We start from the raw sequence: 18,162 nt of genomic DNA, 5'->3' as shown, positions 1-18,162 counted from the left end.
TTATTGGTTATAGACTAGAACTCCTACAATACAACTGTATTATTGGTTATAGACTAGTACTCCTACAATACTATACAACTGTATTATGGGTTATAGACTAAAACTCCTACAATACAGTACAAATGTATTATTGGTAATAGACTAAAACTCCTACAATACAATACAACTGTATTATTGGTTATAGACTAGAACTCCTTCAAAACAACTGTATTATTGGTTATAGACTAAAACTCCTACAATACAACTGTATTATTGGTTATAGACTAGAACTTCTACAATACAACTGTATTATTGGTTATAGACTAAAACTCCTACAATACAACTGTATTATTGGTTATAGACTAGAACTTCTACAATACAACTGTATTATTGGTTATAGACTAAAACTCCTACAATACAACTGTATTATTGGTTATAGACTAGTACTCCTACAATACAATACAACTGTATTATTGGTTATAGACTAAAACTTCTACAATACAATACAACTGTATTATTGGTTATAGACTAGAACTCCTACAATACAACTGTATTATTGGTTATAGACTAAAACCCCTACAATATAATACAACTGTATTATTGGTTATAGACTAGAACTCCTACAATACAATACAACTGTATTATTGGTTATAGACTAGAACTACTACAATACAATACTACTGTATTATTGGTTATAGACTAGAACTTCTACAATACAATACAACTGTATTATTGGTTATAGACTAGAACTCCTACAATACAATACAACTGTATTATTGGTTATAGACTAAAACTCCTACAATACAATACAACTGTATTATTGGTTATAGACTAAAACTCCTACAATACAATACAACTGTATTATTGGTTATAGACTAGAACTCCTACAATACAATACAACTGTATTATTGGTTATAGACTAAAACTCCTACAATACCATACAACTGTATTATTGGTTATAGACTAGAACTACTACAATACAATACAACTGTATTATTGGTTATAGACTAAAACTCCTACAATACAATACAACTGTATTATTGGTTATAGACTAGAACTCCTACAATACAACTGTATTATTGGTTATAGACTAGAACTTCTACAATACATCTGTATTATTGGTTATAGACTAAAACTCCTACAATACAATACAACTGTATTATTGTGTCACGTTCCTGACCTATTTATGTTAGTTTTTGTGTGTTAGTTGGTCAGGACGTGAGGTTGGGTGGGCATTCTATGTTATCTGTTTCTATGTTGGTTTTGGTTTGCCTGGTATGGCTCTTGATTAGAGGCAGGTGGTTTGCGTTTGCCTCTAATTAAGAGTCATATTTAGGTAGGGCATTCTCACTGTTTGTTTGTGGGTGATTGTCTCCTGTGTCTGTATGTATGTTCGTACCACATAGGACTGTAGCGTTTGTTTGTTTCGTTTCGTTTCGATGTCGTCTGTTTTCCTGTACGTAAGTTTATGTTTAGTTATGTAAGTTTATGTTCAGGTTGCGTCAACGTCGTTTTGTTATTTTGTAAGCTTGTTAAAGTGTTTTGTTTCGTTTCGTGTTGCCATCATATTTTATAATAAAGATGGCTTATTTCCCTAAGCCTGCGTTTTGGTCTGAGGATCCTTCTCTCCTCACCTCTTCCGAGGACGAGGAGAGCGTCACTCGTTACATATTGGTTATAGACTAGAACTACCAGAATACAATACTACTGTATTATTGGTTATAGACTAGAACTCCTTCAATACAACTGTATTATTGGTAATAGACTAGAACTCCTACAATACAATACTACTGTATTATTGGTTATAGACTAGAACTCCTTCAATACAATACAACTGTATTATTGGTTATAGACTAGTACTCTTACAATACAATACAACTGTATTATTGGTTATAGACTAGAACTCCTTCAATACAACTGTATTATTGGTTATAGACTAGAACTCCTACAATACAATACAACTGTATTATTGGTTATAGACTAGAACTCCTACAATACAATACAACTGTATTATTGGTTATAGACTAGAACTCCTACAATACAATACAACTGTATTATTGGTTATAGACTAAAACTCCTACAATACAATACAACTGTATTATTGGTTATAGACTAAAACTTCTACAATACAATACAACTGTATTATAGGTTATAGACTAGAACTTCTACAATACTACTGTATTATTGGTTATAGACTAGAACTCCTACAATACAATACAACTGTATTATTGGTTATAGACTAGAACTCCTACAATACATCTGTATTATTGGTTATAGACTAAAACTCCTACAATACAATACAACTGTATTATTGGTTATAGACTAGAACTCCTACAATACATCTGTATTATTGGTTATAGACTAAAACTCCTACAATACAATACAACTGTATTATTGGTTATAGACTAGAACTACTACAATACAATACTACTGTATTATTGGTTATAGACTAGAACTCCTTCAATACAACTGTATTATTGGTAATAGACTAGTACTCCTACAATACAATACAACTGTATTATTGGTTATAGACTAGAACTCCTTCAATACAACTGTATTATTGGTTATAGACTAGAACTCCTACAATACAATACAACTGTATTATTGGTTATAGACTAAAACTCCTACAATACAATACAACTGTATTATTGGTTATAGACTAGAACTCTTACAATACAATACAACTGTATTATTGGTTATAGACTAGAACTCCTTCAATACAACTGTATTATTGGTTATAGACTAGAACTCCTACAATACAATACAACTGTATTATTGGTTATAGACTAGAACTCTTACAATACAATACAACTGTATTATTGGTTATAGACTAGAACTCCTACAATACAATACAACTGTATTATTGGTTATAGACTAGAACTCTTACAATACAATACAACTGTATTATTGGTTATAGACTAGAACTCCTTCAATACAACTGTATTATTGGTTATAGACTAGAACTCCTACAATACAATACAACTGTATTATTGGTTATAGACTAGAACTCTTACAATACAATACAACTGTATTATTGGTTATAGACTAGAACTCCTACAATACAATACAACTGTATTATTGGTTATAGACTAGAACTCTTACAATACAATACAACTGTATTATTGGTTATAGACTAGAACTTCTACAATACAATACAACTGTATTATTGGTTATAGACTAGATCTTCTACAATACAATACAACTGTATTATTTGTTATAGACTAGAACTCCAACCATAAAATACAACGTTAGTGTCCAAATCGGAAACAGTCATTACAGAAATACACTGAACTAAAATATAAACGCAACAATTTCAAAGACTTTACTGAGTTACAGTTCATATAAGGAAACCAATCAATTGAAATAAATTATTTGGGCCCTTATCTATGGAGTTCACATAACTGGGAATACAGATATGCATCTGTTGGTCACAAATACCTTAAAAATAAAAGTGGGGGCGTGGATCAGAAAACCAGTCAGTGTCTGGTGTGACCATGCATCATGCATCGCGACACATCTCTTTCGCATAGAGTTGATCAGGCTGTTGATTCAATGGCTGTGCGAAGTTGCTGGATATTGGCGGGAACTGGAACATGCTGTCATACACATCGATCCAGAGCGTCCCAAACATTGTCAATGAGTGACATGTCTGGTGGTGAGTATGCAGGCCATGGAAGAACTGGGAAATGTTTTTAGCTTCCAGGTATTGTGTACAGATCCTTGCGACATGGGGCCGTGCATTATCATGCTGAAACATGAGGTGATGGTGGCGGGTGAATGGCATGACAACGGGCCTCTGGATCTCGTCACGGTATCTCTGTGCATTCAAATTGCCATCAGTAAAATGCAATTCAATTGTGTTCGCTGTCCTGTCTTATGCCTGCCCATACCATAACCCCAACGGCACCATGGAGCACTCTGTTCACAACATTGACATCAGCAAACCGCCTGCCCACACAACACCATACACGCTTTCTGCCATTTGCCCAGTACAGCTGCAACCATGAATCATCCGTGAAGAGCACACTTCTCTAGCGTGCCAGTGGCCATCAAAGGTGAGCATTTTCCCACTGAAGTCGGTTATGACGCCGAACTGCTGTCAGGTCAAGACCCTGGTGAGGACGATGACCTCACAGATGAGCTTCCCTAAGATGGTTTCTGACAGTTTGTGCAGAAATTCTTTGGTTGTGCAAACCCACAGTTTCATCAGCTGTCTGGGTGGCTGGTCTCAGACGATCCCGCAAGAGGTCCTGGGCTGGCGTGGTCTGTAGTTGTGAGGCCGATTGGATGTACTGACAAATTCTCTAAAAGAACGTTGGAGGCGGCTTATCAATCAATCAATTTTTTATTTTATATAGCCCTTCGTACATCAGATAATATCTCGAAGTGCTGTACAGAAACCCAGCCTAAAACCCCAAACAGCTAGAATGCAGGTGTAGAAGCACGGTGGCTAGGAAAAACTCCCTAGAAAGGCCAAAACCTAGGAAGAAACCTAGAGAGGAACCAGGCTATGAGGGGTGGCCAGTCCTCTTCTGGCTGTGCCGGGTGGAGATTATAACAGAACTATGCCAAGATGTTCAAAAATGTTCATAAGTGACAAGCATGGTCAAATAATAATCATGAATAATTTTCAGTTGGCTTTTCATAGCTGATCATTAAGAGTTGAAAAACAACAGGTCTGGGACAGGTGGCGGTTCCATAACCGCAGGCAGAACAGCTGAAACTGGAATAGCAGCAAGGCCAGGCGGACTGGGGACAGCAAGGAGTCACCACGGGCGGCAGTCCCGATGCATGGTCCTAGGGCCCAGGTCCTCCGAGAGAAAGAAAGAGAGAAGGAGAAAATTAGAGAGAGCCAAGATTTTCAAAATGTTCATAAATGACAAGCATGGTCAAATAATAATCAGGAATAAATCTCAGTTGACTTTTCATAGCCGATCATTAAGAGTTGAAAACAGCAGGTCTGGGACAGGTAGGGGTTCCATAACCGCAGGCAGAAGAGTTGAAACTGGAATAGCAGCAAGGCCAGGCGGACTGGGGGCAGCAAGGAGTCACCACGGCCGGTAGTCCCGACGTATGGTCCTAGGGCTCAGGTCCTCCGAGAGAAAGAGAGAAGGAGAAAATTAGAGAGAGCCAAGATTTTCAAAATGTTCATAAATGACAAGCATGGTCAAATAATAATCAGGAATAAATCTCAGTTGGCTTTTCATAGCCGATCATTAAGAGTTGAAAACAGCAGGTCTGGGACAGGTAGGGGTTTCGTAACCGCAGGCAGAAACAGTTGAAACTGGAATAACAGCAAGGCCGGGCGGACTGGGGACAGCAAGGTGTCAGCATGCCCGGTAGTCCTGACGTATGGTCCTAGGGCTCAGGTTCTCAGAGAGAAAGAGAGAACGAGAGAATTAGAGAGAGCATACTTAAATTCACACAGGACACTGGATAAGACAGGAGAAGTATTCCAGGTATAACCAACAGACCCTAGCCCCCCGACACATAAACTACTGCAGCATAAATACTGGAGGCTGAGACAGGAGCGGTCAGGAGACACTGTGGCCCCATCCGAAGAAACCCCCAGACAGGGCCAAACAGGAAGGATATAACCCCACCCACTCTGCCAAAGCACAGCCCCCACACCACTAGAGGGATATCCTCAACCACCAACTTACAATCCTGAGACAAGGCCGAGTATAGCCCACAAAGGTCTCCATCACAGCACAACCAAGGGGGGGCGCCAACCCAGACAGGAAGTTCACGTCAGTAACTCAACCCACTCAAGTGACGCACCCCTCCTAGGGACGGCATGAAAGAGCACCAGCAAGCCAGTGACTCAGCCCCAGTAACAGGGTTAGAGGCAGAGAATCCCAGTGGAGAGAGGGGAACCGGCCCTGGAGAGACAGCAAGGGCGGTTCGTTGCTCCAGAGCCTTTCCGTTCACCTTCACACTCCTGGGCCAGACTACACTCAATCATATGACCTACTGAAGAGATAAGTCTTCAGTAAAGACTTAAAGGTTGAGACTGAGTCTGCGTCTCTCACATGGGTAGGCAGACTGTTCCATAAAAATGGAGATCTATAGGAGAAAGCCCTGCCTCCCGCTGTTTGCTTAGAAATTCTAGGGACAATTAGGAGGCCTGCGTCTTGTGACCGTAGCGTACGTGTAGGTATGTACGGCAGGACCAACTCGGAAAGATAGGTAGGAGCAAGCCCATGTAACGCTTTAAAGGTTAACAGTAAAACCTTGAAATCAGCCCTTGCCTTAACGGGAAGCCAGTGTAGGGAAGCTAGCACTGGAGTAATATGATCAAATTTCTTGGTTCTAGTCAGGATTCTAGCAGCCGTATTTAGCACTAACTGAAGTTTATTTAGTGCTTTATCCGGGTAGCCGGAAAGTAGAGCATTGCAGTAGTCTAACCTAGAAGTAACAAATGCATGGATTAATTTTTCTGCATCATTTTTGGACAGAAAATTTCTGATTTTTGCAATGTTACGTAGATGGAAAAAAGCTGTCCTTGAAACAGTCTTGATATGTTCGTCAAAAGAGAGATCAGGGTCAAGAGTAACGCCGAGGTCCTTCACAGTTTTATTTGAGACGACTTTACAACCATCAAGATGAATTGTCAGATTTAACAGAAGATCTCTTTGTTTCTTGGGACCTAGAACAAGCATCTCTGTTTTGTCCGAGTTTAAAAGTAGAAAGTTTGCAGCCATCCACTTCCTTATGTCTGAAACACAGGCTTCTAGCGAGGGCAATTTTGGGGCTTCACCATGTTTCATTGAAATGTACAGCTGTGTGTCATCCGCATAGCAGTGAAAGTTAACATTATGTTTTCGAATAACATCCCCAAGAGGTAAAATATATAGTGAAAACAATAGTGGTCCTAAAACGGAACCTTGAGGAACACCGAAATGTACAGTTGATTTGTCAGAGGACAGACCATTCACAGAGACAAACTGATATCTTTCCGACAGGTAAGATCTAAACCAGGCCAGAACTTGTCCGTGTAGACCAATTTGGGTTTCCAGTCTCTCCAAAAGAATGTGGTGATCGATGGTGTCAAAGGCAGCACTAAGGTCTAGTAGCACGAGGACAGATGCAGAGCCTCGGTCTGACGCCATTAAAAGGTCATTTACCACCTTCACAAGTGCAGTCTCAGTGCTATGATGGGGTCTAAAACCAGACTGAAGCATTTCGTATACATTGTTTGTCTTCAGAAAGGCAGTGAGTTGCTGCGCAACAGCTTTTTCTAAAATTTTTGAGAGGAATGGAAGATTCGATATAGGCCGATAGTTTTTTATATTTTCCGGGTCAAGGTTTGGCTTTTTCAAGAGAGGCTTTATCACTGCCACTTTTAGTGAGTTTGGTACACATCCGGTGGATAGAGAGCTGTTTATTATGTTCAACATAGGAGGGCCAAGCACAGGAAGCAGCTCCTTCAGCAGTTTAGTAGGAATAGGATCCAGTATGCAGCTTGAAGGTTTAGAGGCCATGATTATTTTCATCATTGTGTCAAGAGATATAGTACTAAAACACTTAAGTGTCTCTCCCGATCCCAGGCCCTCGCAGAGCTGTGCAGATCCAGGACAGCTAAGCCCTGGAGGAATACGCAGATTCAAAGAGGAGTCCGTAATTTGCTTTCTAATGGTCATGATCTTTTCCTCAAAGAAGTTCATGAATTTATTACTGCTGAAGTGAAAGCCATCCTCTCTTGGGGAATGCTGCTTTTTAGTTAGCTTTGCAACAGTATCAAAAAGAAATTTTGGATTGTTCTTATTTTCCTCGATTAAGTTGGAAAAGTAGGATGATCGAGCAGCAGTGAGGGCTCTTCGGTACTGCACGGTACTGTCTTTCCAAGCTAATCGGAAGACTTCCAGTTTTGTGTGGCGCCATTTCCGTTCCAATTTCCTGGAAGCTTGCTTCAAAGCTCGGGTATTTTCTGTATACCAGGGAGCTAGTTTCTTATGACAAATGTTTTTCGTTTTTAGGGGTGCAACTGCATCTAGGGTATTGCGCAAGGTTAAATTGAGTTCCTCAGTTAAGTGGTTAACTGATTTTTGTCCTCTGACGTCCTTGGGTAGGCAGAATGAGTCTGGAAGGGCATCAAGGAATTTTTGTGTTGTCTGAGAATTTATAGCACGACTTTTGATGCTCCTTGGTTGGGGTCTGAGCAGATTATTTGTTGCGATTGCAAACGTAATAAAATGGTGGTCCGATAGTCCAGGATTATGTGGAAAAACATTAAGATCTACAACATTTATTCCATGGGACAAAACTAGGTCCAGAGTATGACTGTGGCAGTGAGTAGGTCCAGAGACATGTTGGACAAAACCCACTGAGTCGATGATGGCTCCGAAAGACTTTTGGAGTGGGTCTGTGGACTTCTCCATGTGAATATTAAAATCACCAAAAATTAGAATATGATCTGCTATGACTACAAGGTCTGATAGGAATTCAGGAAACTCAGAGAGGAACGCTGTATATGGCCCAGGAGGCCTGTAAACAGTAGCTATAAAAAGTGATTGAGTAGGCTGCATAGATTTCATGACTAGAAGCTCAAAAGACGAAAACGCCATTTTTTTTTTTGTAAATTGAAATTTGCTATTGTAGATGTTAGCAACACCTCCGCCTTTGCGGGATGCACGGGGGATATGGTCACTAGTGTAACCAGGAGGTGAGGCCTCATTTAACACAGTAAATTCATCAGGCTTAAGCCATGTTTCAGTCAGGCCAATCACATCAAGATTATGATCAGTGATTAGTTCATTGACTATGACTGCCTTTGAAGTGAGGGATCTAACATTAAGTAACCCTATTTTGAGATGTGAGGTATCACGATCTCTTTCAATAATGGCAGGAATGGAGGAGGTCTTTATCCTAATAAGATTGCTAAGGCGAACACCGCCATGTTTAGTTTTGCCCAACCTAGGTCGAGGCACAGACACAGTCTCAATGGGTATGGCTGAGCTGACTACACTGACTGTGCTATTGGCAGACTCCACTAAGCTGGCAGGTTGGCTAACAGCCTGCTGCCTGGCCTGCACCCTATTTCATTGTGGGGCTAAAGGAGTTAGAGCCCTATCTATGTTGGTAGATAAGATGAGAGCACCCCTCCAGGTAGGATGGAGTCCGTCACTCCTTAGCAGGTCAGGCTTGGTCCTGTTTGTGGGTGAGTCCCAGAAAGAGGGCCAATTATCTACAAATTCTATCTTTTGGGAGGGGCAGAAAACAGTTTTCAACCAGCGATTGAGTGCTGAGACTCTGCTGTAGAGCTCGTCACTCCCCCTAACTGGGAGGGGGCCAGAGACAATTACTCGATGCCGACACATCTTTCTAGCTGATTTACACGCTGAAGCTATGTTGCACTTGGTGACCTCTGACTGTTTCATCCTAACATCGTTGGTGCCGACGTGGATAACAATATCTCTATACTCTCTACACTCGCCAGATTTAGCTTTAGCCAGCACCATCTTAAGATTAGCCTTAACGTCGGTAGCCCTGCCCCCTGGTAAACAGTGTATGATCGCTGGGTGATTCGTTTTAAGTCTAATACTGCGGGTAATGGAGTTGCCAATGACTAGGGTTTTCAATTTGTCAGAGCTAACGGTGGGAGCCTTCGGCGTCTCAGACCCCGTAACGGGAGGAGTAGAGACAAGAGAAGACTCAGACTCAGACTCCGACTCGCTACATAATGGGGAAAACCGGTTGAAAGTTTCTGTCGGCTGAATGAGCGACACCGGTTGAGCATTCCAACAGCATTTCCCTCCAGAAGCCATGAGAAAGTTGTCCGGCTGCGGGGACTGTGCGGGGGGATTTATACTAACGTTACTATCTGTACTTACTGGTGGCACAGACGCTGTTTCTTCCTTTCCTACACTGAAAATACCCTTGCCTAACGATTGCGTCTGAAGCTGGGCTTGCAGCACAGCTATTTTCGCCGTAAGGCGATCGTTCTCCTGTATATTATGAGTACAGCGACTGCAATTAGAAGACATCATGTTAATGTTACTACTTAGCTTCGGCTGTTGAAGGTGTTGACGAACCATGTCCAGATAAAGCGTCCGGAGTGAAAAGGTTGAATGAGGGAAAAAAGTTGCGATGGAAAAACTAAAAATATAAACGGTAATTAAAAACAGAAACAAAACAAAAAACGTAAAGTTGTCAGCTAGCAAAGTAAAGTAAAGTTCGCAGCAAATCGCACAGCAACAAAACGCACAGCAACACGTCTGCAGATTCAACAGGAAGTTTGAAATTATTAAATTATTTGAAATGATTATTGAAATTAACATTAAAAACTCTGGCAACATCTCTGGTGGACATTCCTGTAGTCAGCATGCCAACTGCACACAACTTCAAAACTTGAGACATCTATGGCAGTGTGTTGTGTGACATAACTGCACATTTTAGAGTGGCCTTTTATTGTCCCCTGCAGAAGGTGCACCTGTGTAACGATCACACTGTTTAATCAGCTTCTTGATATGCCAAACCTGTCAGGTGGATGGATAATCTTGGCAAATGATATGCTCACTAACAGGGATGTAAACCAATCTGTGCACAATATTGGAGAGAAATTAGCTTTGTGTGCGTATGAAACATTTCTGGGCTCTTTTATTTCAGCTCATGAAACATGTGACCAACACTTTACATGTTGTGTGTATATATTTTTCTACAGTGTATAAACATTGGAAAGCAAGCATCACAGGGTCAGCCAGAGTGCAGCCCCCCTGGAGCAGTTTAGGAGTCGTGGTAAGTGGTGGTAGGTGGTTGGACTACCACTACCGTACCTTGCGGGAGTGGTAGTCCATGGCTGCAATGAGGAGGAGGTAGAGCCCCATGCAGAGATCTGCGAAGGCCAGGTTACACATCAGGAACTGGGAGACATTAAGCTTCTGGTGACTGGTGAGGAGAATGATCAAAAATGTTAAAAAGATCAGCAATCACTTGAATATATTTAGCAATTGAAACATTGTTTTAATGAAACATTGTTTTAATTTTTTTTCACCTTTATTTAACCATATTGTTTTAATTATATTTATCTTATTTAAGCAACATGTCTTAGTAAACCACACACTGTAATGTGGATAAGAGTTGAGCATGTTCTTTCCCATAGAATTAAATAGATTACAATCCATTCATTCCAATTGGACTGGTTTATCCCACACTCTAAAACTATGTGGGTCTATGCCAGCCAGTCTCGTGTATTATACATCTCGATGTTCTCTCTCTCTACCTGGGTTGTGACTAGACAGAATACAGCTACAGCTTCTTTTTGTTGTTGTTGCTTTTTGTAGCTGTCACGGATCCCTCCAGAACTGTGTCATTACGTACACCTGGTCCCCATTTCCCTGATTGTAATTGTAGAAATCTGCCCTTTGGTTTCCATTGGGCTGTCGATTATTGTTCCAATGTCCGTTGTGCCTGTGAGTACCTGTGCCTTGTTGTTTTGGCTTTCGTGCCGCTTGTATTGCGCAGATGATTACGGGTCTCGTCCCGTGTGGCATCATTGTGCGCTTGTGTATTTATTTGAGGTACTCCTCACTCTTTTGTTTGGGTCTCAACACCATGTTTTGTATACGTGTTTGTTTGGTCTTCGTCCCTGTGCCTTTACATGGCAAGCTGTAATTTGGGTGAAATTAAAAAAACTATTACGCATTCCTGCGCCTATCTCCCGATCCTTCACACGTGACAGTAGCAGGTTAGGAGATTATTTTAGCTAACCTTAAGCCTTTTCCTAACCTTAACCTAATTATCCTAACCTGCTCCGTTCATTCTCCTAACCTGCTGCGTAAGGTTTCCTAACCTGCTACTAAGTCACTTCCTGTTGTAGCTGTACACCACCTAGTCAAAACCCTTTACCTGGTGATCAGTACAATCAGCACGGTCATGTTCCCGGCCACAGCGAACACAGTGATGAGCCAGGTGACTGTGCGGAGGAAGGAGTACCCCAGCAGGTCCTCACAGGGGTTGAAGGCATCCGGCTCCGGGGTGCACTGGAAGGGTCCAGGACACAGGCTCAGCTGCAGGTCTGGGTATTGGAGGTTGATGTCGTACAGGTCTGTTACATTGTCTGCTGAGAGGTCCCTGTAGAAAAGGGGAAGACAACATGGAGCAGAGAATTTGATACCAAAAAAAGAAAAGAAAATGTGCAATCAATGGTTAAAAAAGATCCTGTCAATAGAGACCGCTACATGTGTACAGAACTTTCCCCTGATACATGGTGCAATAATTGTCTTACATGATTTTATCGTCATCGCACAGCCTTCTGAGGTTCGGAGAGAGTGCAAGGACAACTTTTTCCCTTTGGATGGATAAGGAGAAAAACAGGAAGGTTATAGTAGACTCTTGAATGTCAAACTGTGTGTGTACCAATATGTGATGTGTACCTACCTGTGTTTGCGTCGCCAGGTGTGGAAGGCACAGCAGTGGCTGGGGTAAGTGACCTCTGCCACCTCTAGCTCTAGGAGGCTTTCCAGAGGGGGTAGAGTCTTCAGGTAAGGGGTAGAACGGGCAATCAGGACCTTCAAATGTCCCAAGCCTCGACGGGGGAGGGTGTGGAGAGCTGTGGAGGAGACATCACTGGACAACAAACATACAGTAAACACAAGAGTCAAATGTTTTTGTTTTTGTTTTGTTTTCTTTTACACAGTAGAAACTTAATTGTCCATAGTTACAGCAAACAATTGAAAATTGTCTTCTGTTCTCTTCATTTACCCCCCCCCCCCCCGATAGCACACATCACACAGTTGAGAGGAACGTAGGGTCAAGCTGCAATGGATAAAAATAAATGAAAGCTCATCCTTTGTTCAAAAAGTGCTTTTTTGCCTTCACACAGATTACAACTTCTCATTTCCAACTAATTGAAAACTAAATTATCGCCCTTTCTTAAACAAGCCATACAAAGCTGGTTACAATTTCAGTTTTATCCTCCAGAAAAGATATAACAAATATTACAACAAATGTTATGGTTAAACTCCGATATATTGATGAATAAAAAAACATTCGTCACCCTAACAGACTTTAACACTCTTAAAAAAAAAGAAGATATTAACAAAGTAAAGCAGGATGCAAAAAAACAACACCACTAGACTAGACAACATGCATACCATTACAATCTCATAAATACTGAGGTAGACCTGGCCGACAAATCGTAGATTACAGCATCAACCTTGTATTGTTGAACATGGATGAATAATCAGTATGCCTAAGAAATCCCTCCAATGCACCAAAAACCACAAGTTCTTTATGATAAAAATGGATCAGTAGTCAGATGTTGTGTCTATGTAATCTTTGTTAAATGTATAACTAATGTGTATGTTTGACATTGTCAGTTATAGGTAGTGAAAGGAAATACTGGAGCTCTGTGGAGGTCAGTGTGGCAGGAAGGGTGTGAAACAGGAAATACTGGGGCTCTGTGGAGGTCAGTGTGGCAGGAAGGGTGTGAAACAGGAAATACTGGGGCTCTGTGGAGGTCAGTGTGGCAGGAAGGGTATGAAACAGGAAATACTGGGGCTCTGTGGAGGTCAGTGTGGCAGGAAGGGTATGAAACAGGAAATACTGGGGCTCTGTGGAGGTCAGTGTGGCAGGAAGGACGTTTATATTATAGGAATGGACTATTATATTGAAGGTGAATTTTACATTATGGTTGTCAAAGAAAGTATTCACTTACAGCATAGTTGGCCCTGAGGCCCCCTCAAAGGCATCTTCATGGATGTTCCTCAGATACCGGTTGCCTTTCAGAATCCTACACAAGAAAACCGTCAAATACATGGGATGAGGTCATGTTTGTCTTCATCACAGATGAGCACAAGCCATGACAGTTATATCCTTGCAATAAATGAGTGAAATGGGCGTTTTGCTTTTGGGTTCTGATATTTGACCCTTTTGTTTTCTCTTCTCTAAAACCTACACTTTTCTATGGATGCCCAACTGATCCTCATCTCAACTAACTAACTTACTAAGCTTTGTTTGTTTAGACTCCTTGAAAGCGATTCTGGCGAGACCAAGACGCCGCTAACGCCTCAGCGTGGCAAGGGGGTAAAGTAACAACGGGGCACCCAATCAATGTTTTGTCTCACAAGACATTTATTTACTGGTACATTGAGTTTATTTGATTAACCCAAGCCTTCCACACAACTCTTAAACAACAGTAAAACAAGGCTTAGAAAAAATCACAACAGCAGCTCCTGCTGAGAGAGAGTATGTGTGTGTGTTTCAGGCACTTTGTTGTAAGAACTGCAACTCAGCAGCAGCGGAGAAAATGTTGATTGTTTAAGGGGAATACATACAGTTTATCCAGATTTGTTCCGTTGAAAGCGTGTGACCTGATTTCCTTGAATCCATTTTTTATAATTTTCCTGGAAGAAAAACATTTCTAAGCATTTAATTTGAATTGGTTGTCAAGGTCAGCTTCACCGATTTACAATTGCTTACAGACATACAACAGAAAATGATTAAAAAACATAATTTACAGATGCTGTCCTAAACCTGGACTCAATGACAATTATAATGGTTACCGCAACCAATTAGATGAGGTTAAATGAAATCAACAGTGAAACGATTCTTAGGCTACCTGAAACGCCTAGATGAGAGAATTCTCTAATCAATGATCTAAACACGTGCTGAGAAAATGAAAGCCCACAAAATGAGTCATTTGCTCAAGAAAGTATGGCTGTTTGGAGTATGGCTGTTTGGAGTATGGCTGTTTGGAGTATGGCTGTAAATAAGTAATAGTATTGTACTGATACTCACATGTACACACTCTCCTCTGTGATACCTTGAAAGGCATTGGCAGGTATGCTGTCGAGATGCATGTTATCTCCCAGCTCACTGCACACAGAAAAGAGGAGGAGAGGATAAGAGAGAAGAGAGGAGAGGAGAAGAGGAGAGGTGAGTGAAGAGAAGAGCGGAACGAAGCAAAGAGCAGAGAAGAGATACTAAATATCAGTGGCTGGCCACTGAACATGTCATGTCACAGACCAGGTTCAGTTCCTTTTCAGTGAAGAAAATTGGAATTGAAATTGCAGGGCAACACTGGGGTTGAGTGTATATTATCTTAAAATGGGTGTAGCTATATTATCATAACATATGGTCTTAAAATATAAGGTAGACCAACATCAACTTGTAATCCAGTTTCAAGTGGGTCAAGTTCTGGATACGTACAGGAAGAAGTTATCCAGTATCACCAAAGAGGACATGGTGGAGAAGTCAGGAAAATGTATTATTCCTGTGTTACAGATACTCCTGGGAGAGAGAAAAGAGGAGAAGGTGGGAAAGAGGAGATGAAGAAAGAGACAGAGGTAAATATATATATATAAATAAAATAAAATTGAACATGACAAACAGGTATTGTACCTGGAATTACAGTTGTATGGTAACTAACAATATACTGTACTTGTAATAAAAGCTTACAGGTATCTCAGCCTGGGCAGATCAGTGAAGGCCCCCTTCTCTATACTGATCAGATTTCTGATGTTCTGTATCTGTCTAAGGAATAACAGAAAACAGAACAATATTAACATTTATTTAAAAAAAGTTAACATTGATTTCCAATAGCCCAATCAAGTAACATATATTTTTACTCATGAGTGCACTTGTGACTCATACTTTTAAATGTTTTCGTTACAGTAATGTTATATCTAGGAATGAAGAGGATTAAGTAAGTCAATTATATTCTGCATGCATTGTTGTGTTCAAGGCAGACTAATGGATTTAGATAATGGCTCATTCAAGGGAGACTAATGGATTTAGATAATGGCTCATTCAAGGCAGACTAATGGATTTAGATAATGGCTCATTCAAGGCAGACTAATGGATTTAGACAATGGCTCATTCAAGGTAGACTAATGGATTTAGATATTGGCTCATTCAAGGTAGACTAATGGATTTAGATAATGGCTCATTCAAGGCATACTAATGGATTTAGATAATGACTCATTCAATGCAAACTAGGATTTAGATATTGGCTCATTCAAGGTAGACTAATGGATTTAGATAATGGCTCATTCAAGGCAGACTAATGGATTTAGATAATGGCTCATTCAAGGCAAACTTATGGATTTAGATAATGGCTCATTCAAGGCAGACTAATGGATTTAGATAATGGATCATTCAAAGCAGACTAATGGATTTAGATAATGACTCATTCAAGGGAAACTAATGGATTTAGATAATGGCTCATTCAAGGCAGACTAATGGATTTAGATAATGGCTCATTCAAGGCAGATTAATGGATTTAGATAATGGCTCATTCAAGGCAGACTAATGGATTTAGATAATGGCTCATTCAATGCGAACTAATGGCTTTAGATAATGGCTCATACAAGGCAGACTAATGGATTCAGATCATTCAAGGTTCAATGATCCACAAATCTTCACATTAACCAGTGTATTACAGTAACATCAGAACTTATCAGGGTAGAAGGAGACAACCCATTCTAATCCATGGCCTCCAATGGAACAAAACGTTATCTCACCAACTGAAACCTTGACAACTTTGAGATGAAAGTTCTGTAATTGGTGTGTGTGTGTGTGTGTGTGTGTGTGTGTTTGTGTGTGTGTGTGTGTGTGTGTGTGTGTGTGTGTGTGTGTGTGTGTGTGTGTGTGTGTGTGTGCGTGCGTGCGTGGGTGGGTGAGACACTTACATCTCAGCCAGGCTGTGGAGAGAGAGGAATGCATGGTTTCTTATGTTCCTGATGCAGTCACTCTGTGAGATCTCACTGTGGCAGAAAAATACACAGCATAATGTACATTCCCATTCTAAAGGAATATCCCTTAATCATCGAATAGAGATTATGCAGAGCGTAGACTGCAAATGGAAAAGTGAAATAAGAAGTATTGTGATGAGGCCAAGGTGACTAGGCTCAGAGAGGAAGAGAAGTGTTATGTCACTTCTTTAAAAAACTAAGAAATGCAGTGTGGAAGGCTCTAGTGACAAGCCCTTGACTGTTTCCTGTCTTCCTGATGATGCCCTTGCTACCCTCCAACCCATCCCCCATCCCAAAACAACCTCCCATACCTTCTCAGCCCCCTTCTTCTAGTGTTAATTATACCTTTTTATTGACCTCCCTACGTTTGACCTTTCCAAGCCACCGTACCGCCGACTGATCTGTAATTAACCAACACTTTCCATTTAGATAGCCATTTTAGATTCCATTTTAAACCAGAGAATAATTAAACCTAGCGACCCACTATGCTTATATTCTCACTCAGCCCTGCGTGTGTGTGTATGTACCTTCCCTCTTAAGTTGTTGTATACCATCTTAATTAGCGTTAATTTTGCAGAACGATTAAAAAGCCATTTCAGAGCATCATCATCCTTGGAGGAAAGTGAGTGAGTCCAGCCAATGTGAGTCATCCATGACAAGACAAGACCATCTGAACTCCGCAATAGCAAACTGGCCAGTGTGACCTAGGACTAGATTCAATCAGATTGACATAGCAGTTATTTTGGAGGTGTCCGAGGTGGAACTGTGTTAGAACTGTCAAATCCACAAGCGGTTCGTTGCGTTACCTTATCTCGGACACTGCCATTGGATGCAACAAAACATGCATTAGCCTAACATCAATGGGTTGACATTGGAGTCATTATTTCTATAATCTATAGAGCCTACACTTTCTAGTGAAGGGTTGTGACTTCTAACGTGGTAGAATAATAAGGAAGGGAGTGGGTTGTGACTTCTAACGCAGTAGGAAAATAAGGAAGGGAGTGGGTTGTGACTTCTAACGCAGTAGGAAAATAAGGAAGGGAGTGGGTTGTGACTTCTAACGCAGTAGGAAAATAAGGAAGGGAGTGGGTTGTGACTTCTAACGCAGTAGGATAATAAGGAAGGGAGTGGGTTGTGACTTCTAACGCAGTAGGAAAATAAGGAAGGGAGTGGGTTGTGACTTCTAACACAGTAGGAAAATAAGGAAGGGAGTGGGTTATGACTTCTAATATGCTAGGGATGACAAGGAAGGGAGTGGGTTGTGACTTCTAACACAGTAGGAAAATAAGGAAGGGAGTGGGTTGTGACTTCTAATATGCTAGGGATGACAAGGAAGGGAGTGTTTGTGACTTCTAACACAGTAGGAAAATAAGGAAGGGAGTGGGTTGTGACTTCTAACGCAGTAGGAAAATAAGGAAGGGAGTGGGTTGTGACTTCTAACACAGTAGGAAAATAAGGAAGGGAGTGGGTTGTGACTTCTAGCGCAGTA

At 40.8% G+C, this 18,162-nt stretch overlaps 1 protein-coding gene across 1 annotated transcript in view; it reads right to left on the bottom strand.

Moving 5' to 3' along the window:
* The window catches only part of LOC129862859 (lutropin-choriogonadotropic hormone receptor-like), a 47,060-nt gene that overhangs the window by 18,918 nt on the left and 9,980 nt on the right, over positions 1–18,162 (bottom strand). The window contains exons 3-12 of the mRNA XM_055934917.1: positions 16,611–16,685; positions 15,379–15,453; positions 15,130–15,210; positions 14,719–14,796; positions 14,256–14,324; positions 13,637–13,711; positions 12,358–12,546; positions 12,206–12,268; positions 11,827–12,051; positions 10,755–10,866 (exon numbers count right to left, since the gene is read on the bottom strand). Coding sequence (XP_055790892.1) covers positions 10,755–10,866; positions 11,827–12,051; positions 12,206–12,268; positions 12,358–12,546; positions 13,637–13,711; positions 14,256–14,324; positions 14,719–14,796; positions 15,130–15,210; positions 15,379–15,453; positions 16,611–16,685 — 1,042 coding nt within the window. The remainder of the gene's footprint in view (positions 1–10,754; positions 10,867–11,826; positions 12,052–12,205; positions 12,269–12,357; positions 12,547–13,636; positions 13,712–14,255; positions 14,325–14,718; positions 14,797–15,129; positions 15,211–15,378; positions 15,454–16,610; positions 16,686–18,162) is intronic.

Source organism: Salvelinus fontinalis, chromosome 1, assembly GCF_029448725.1.
Source record: "Salvelinus fontinalis isolate EN_2023a chromosome 1, ASM2944872v1, whole genome shotgun sequence".
NCBI lineage: Eukaryota > Metazoa > Chordata > Actinopteri > Salmoniformes > Salmonidae > Salvelinus > Salvelinus fontinalis.
This window is presented reverse-complemented; position numbering and strand designations above follow the sequence as displayed.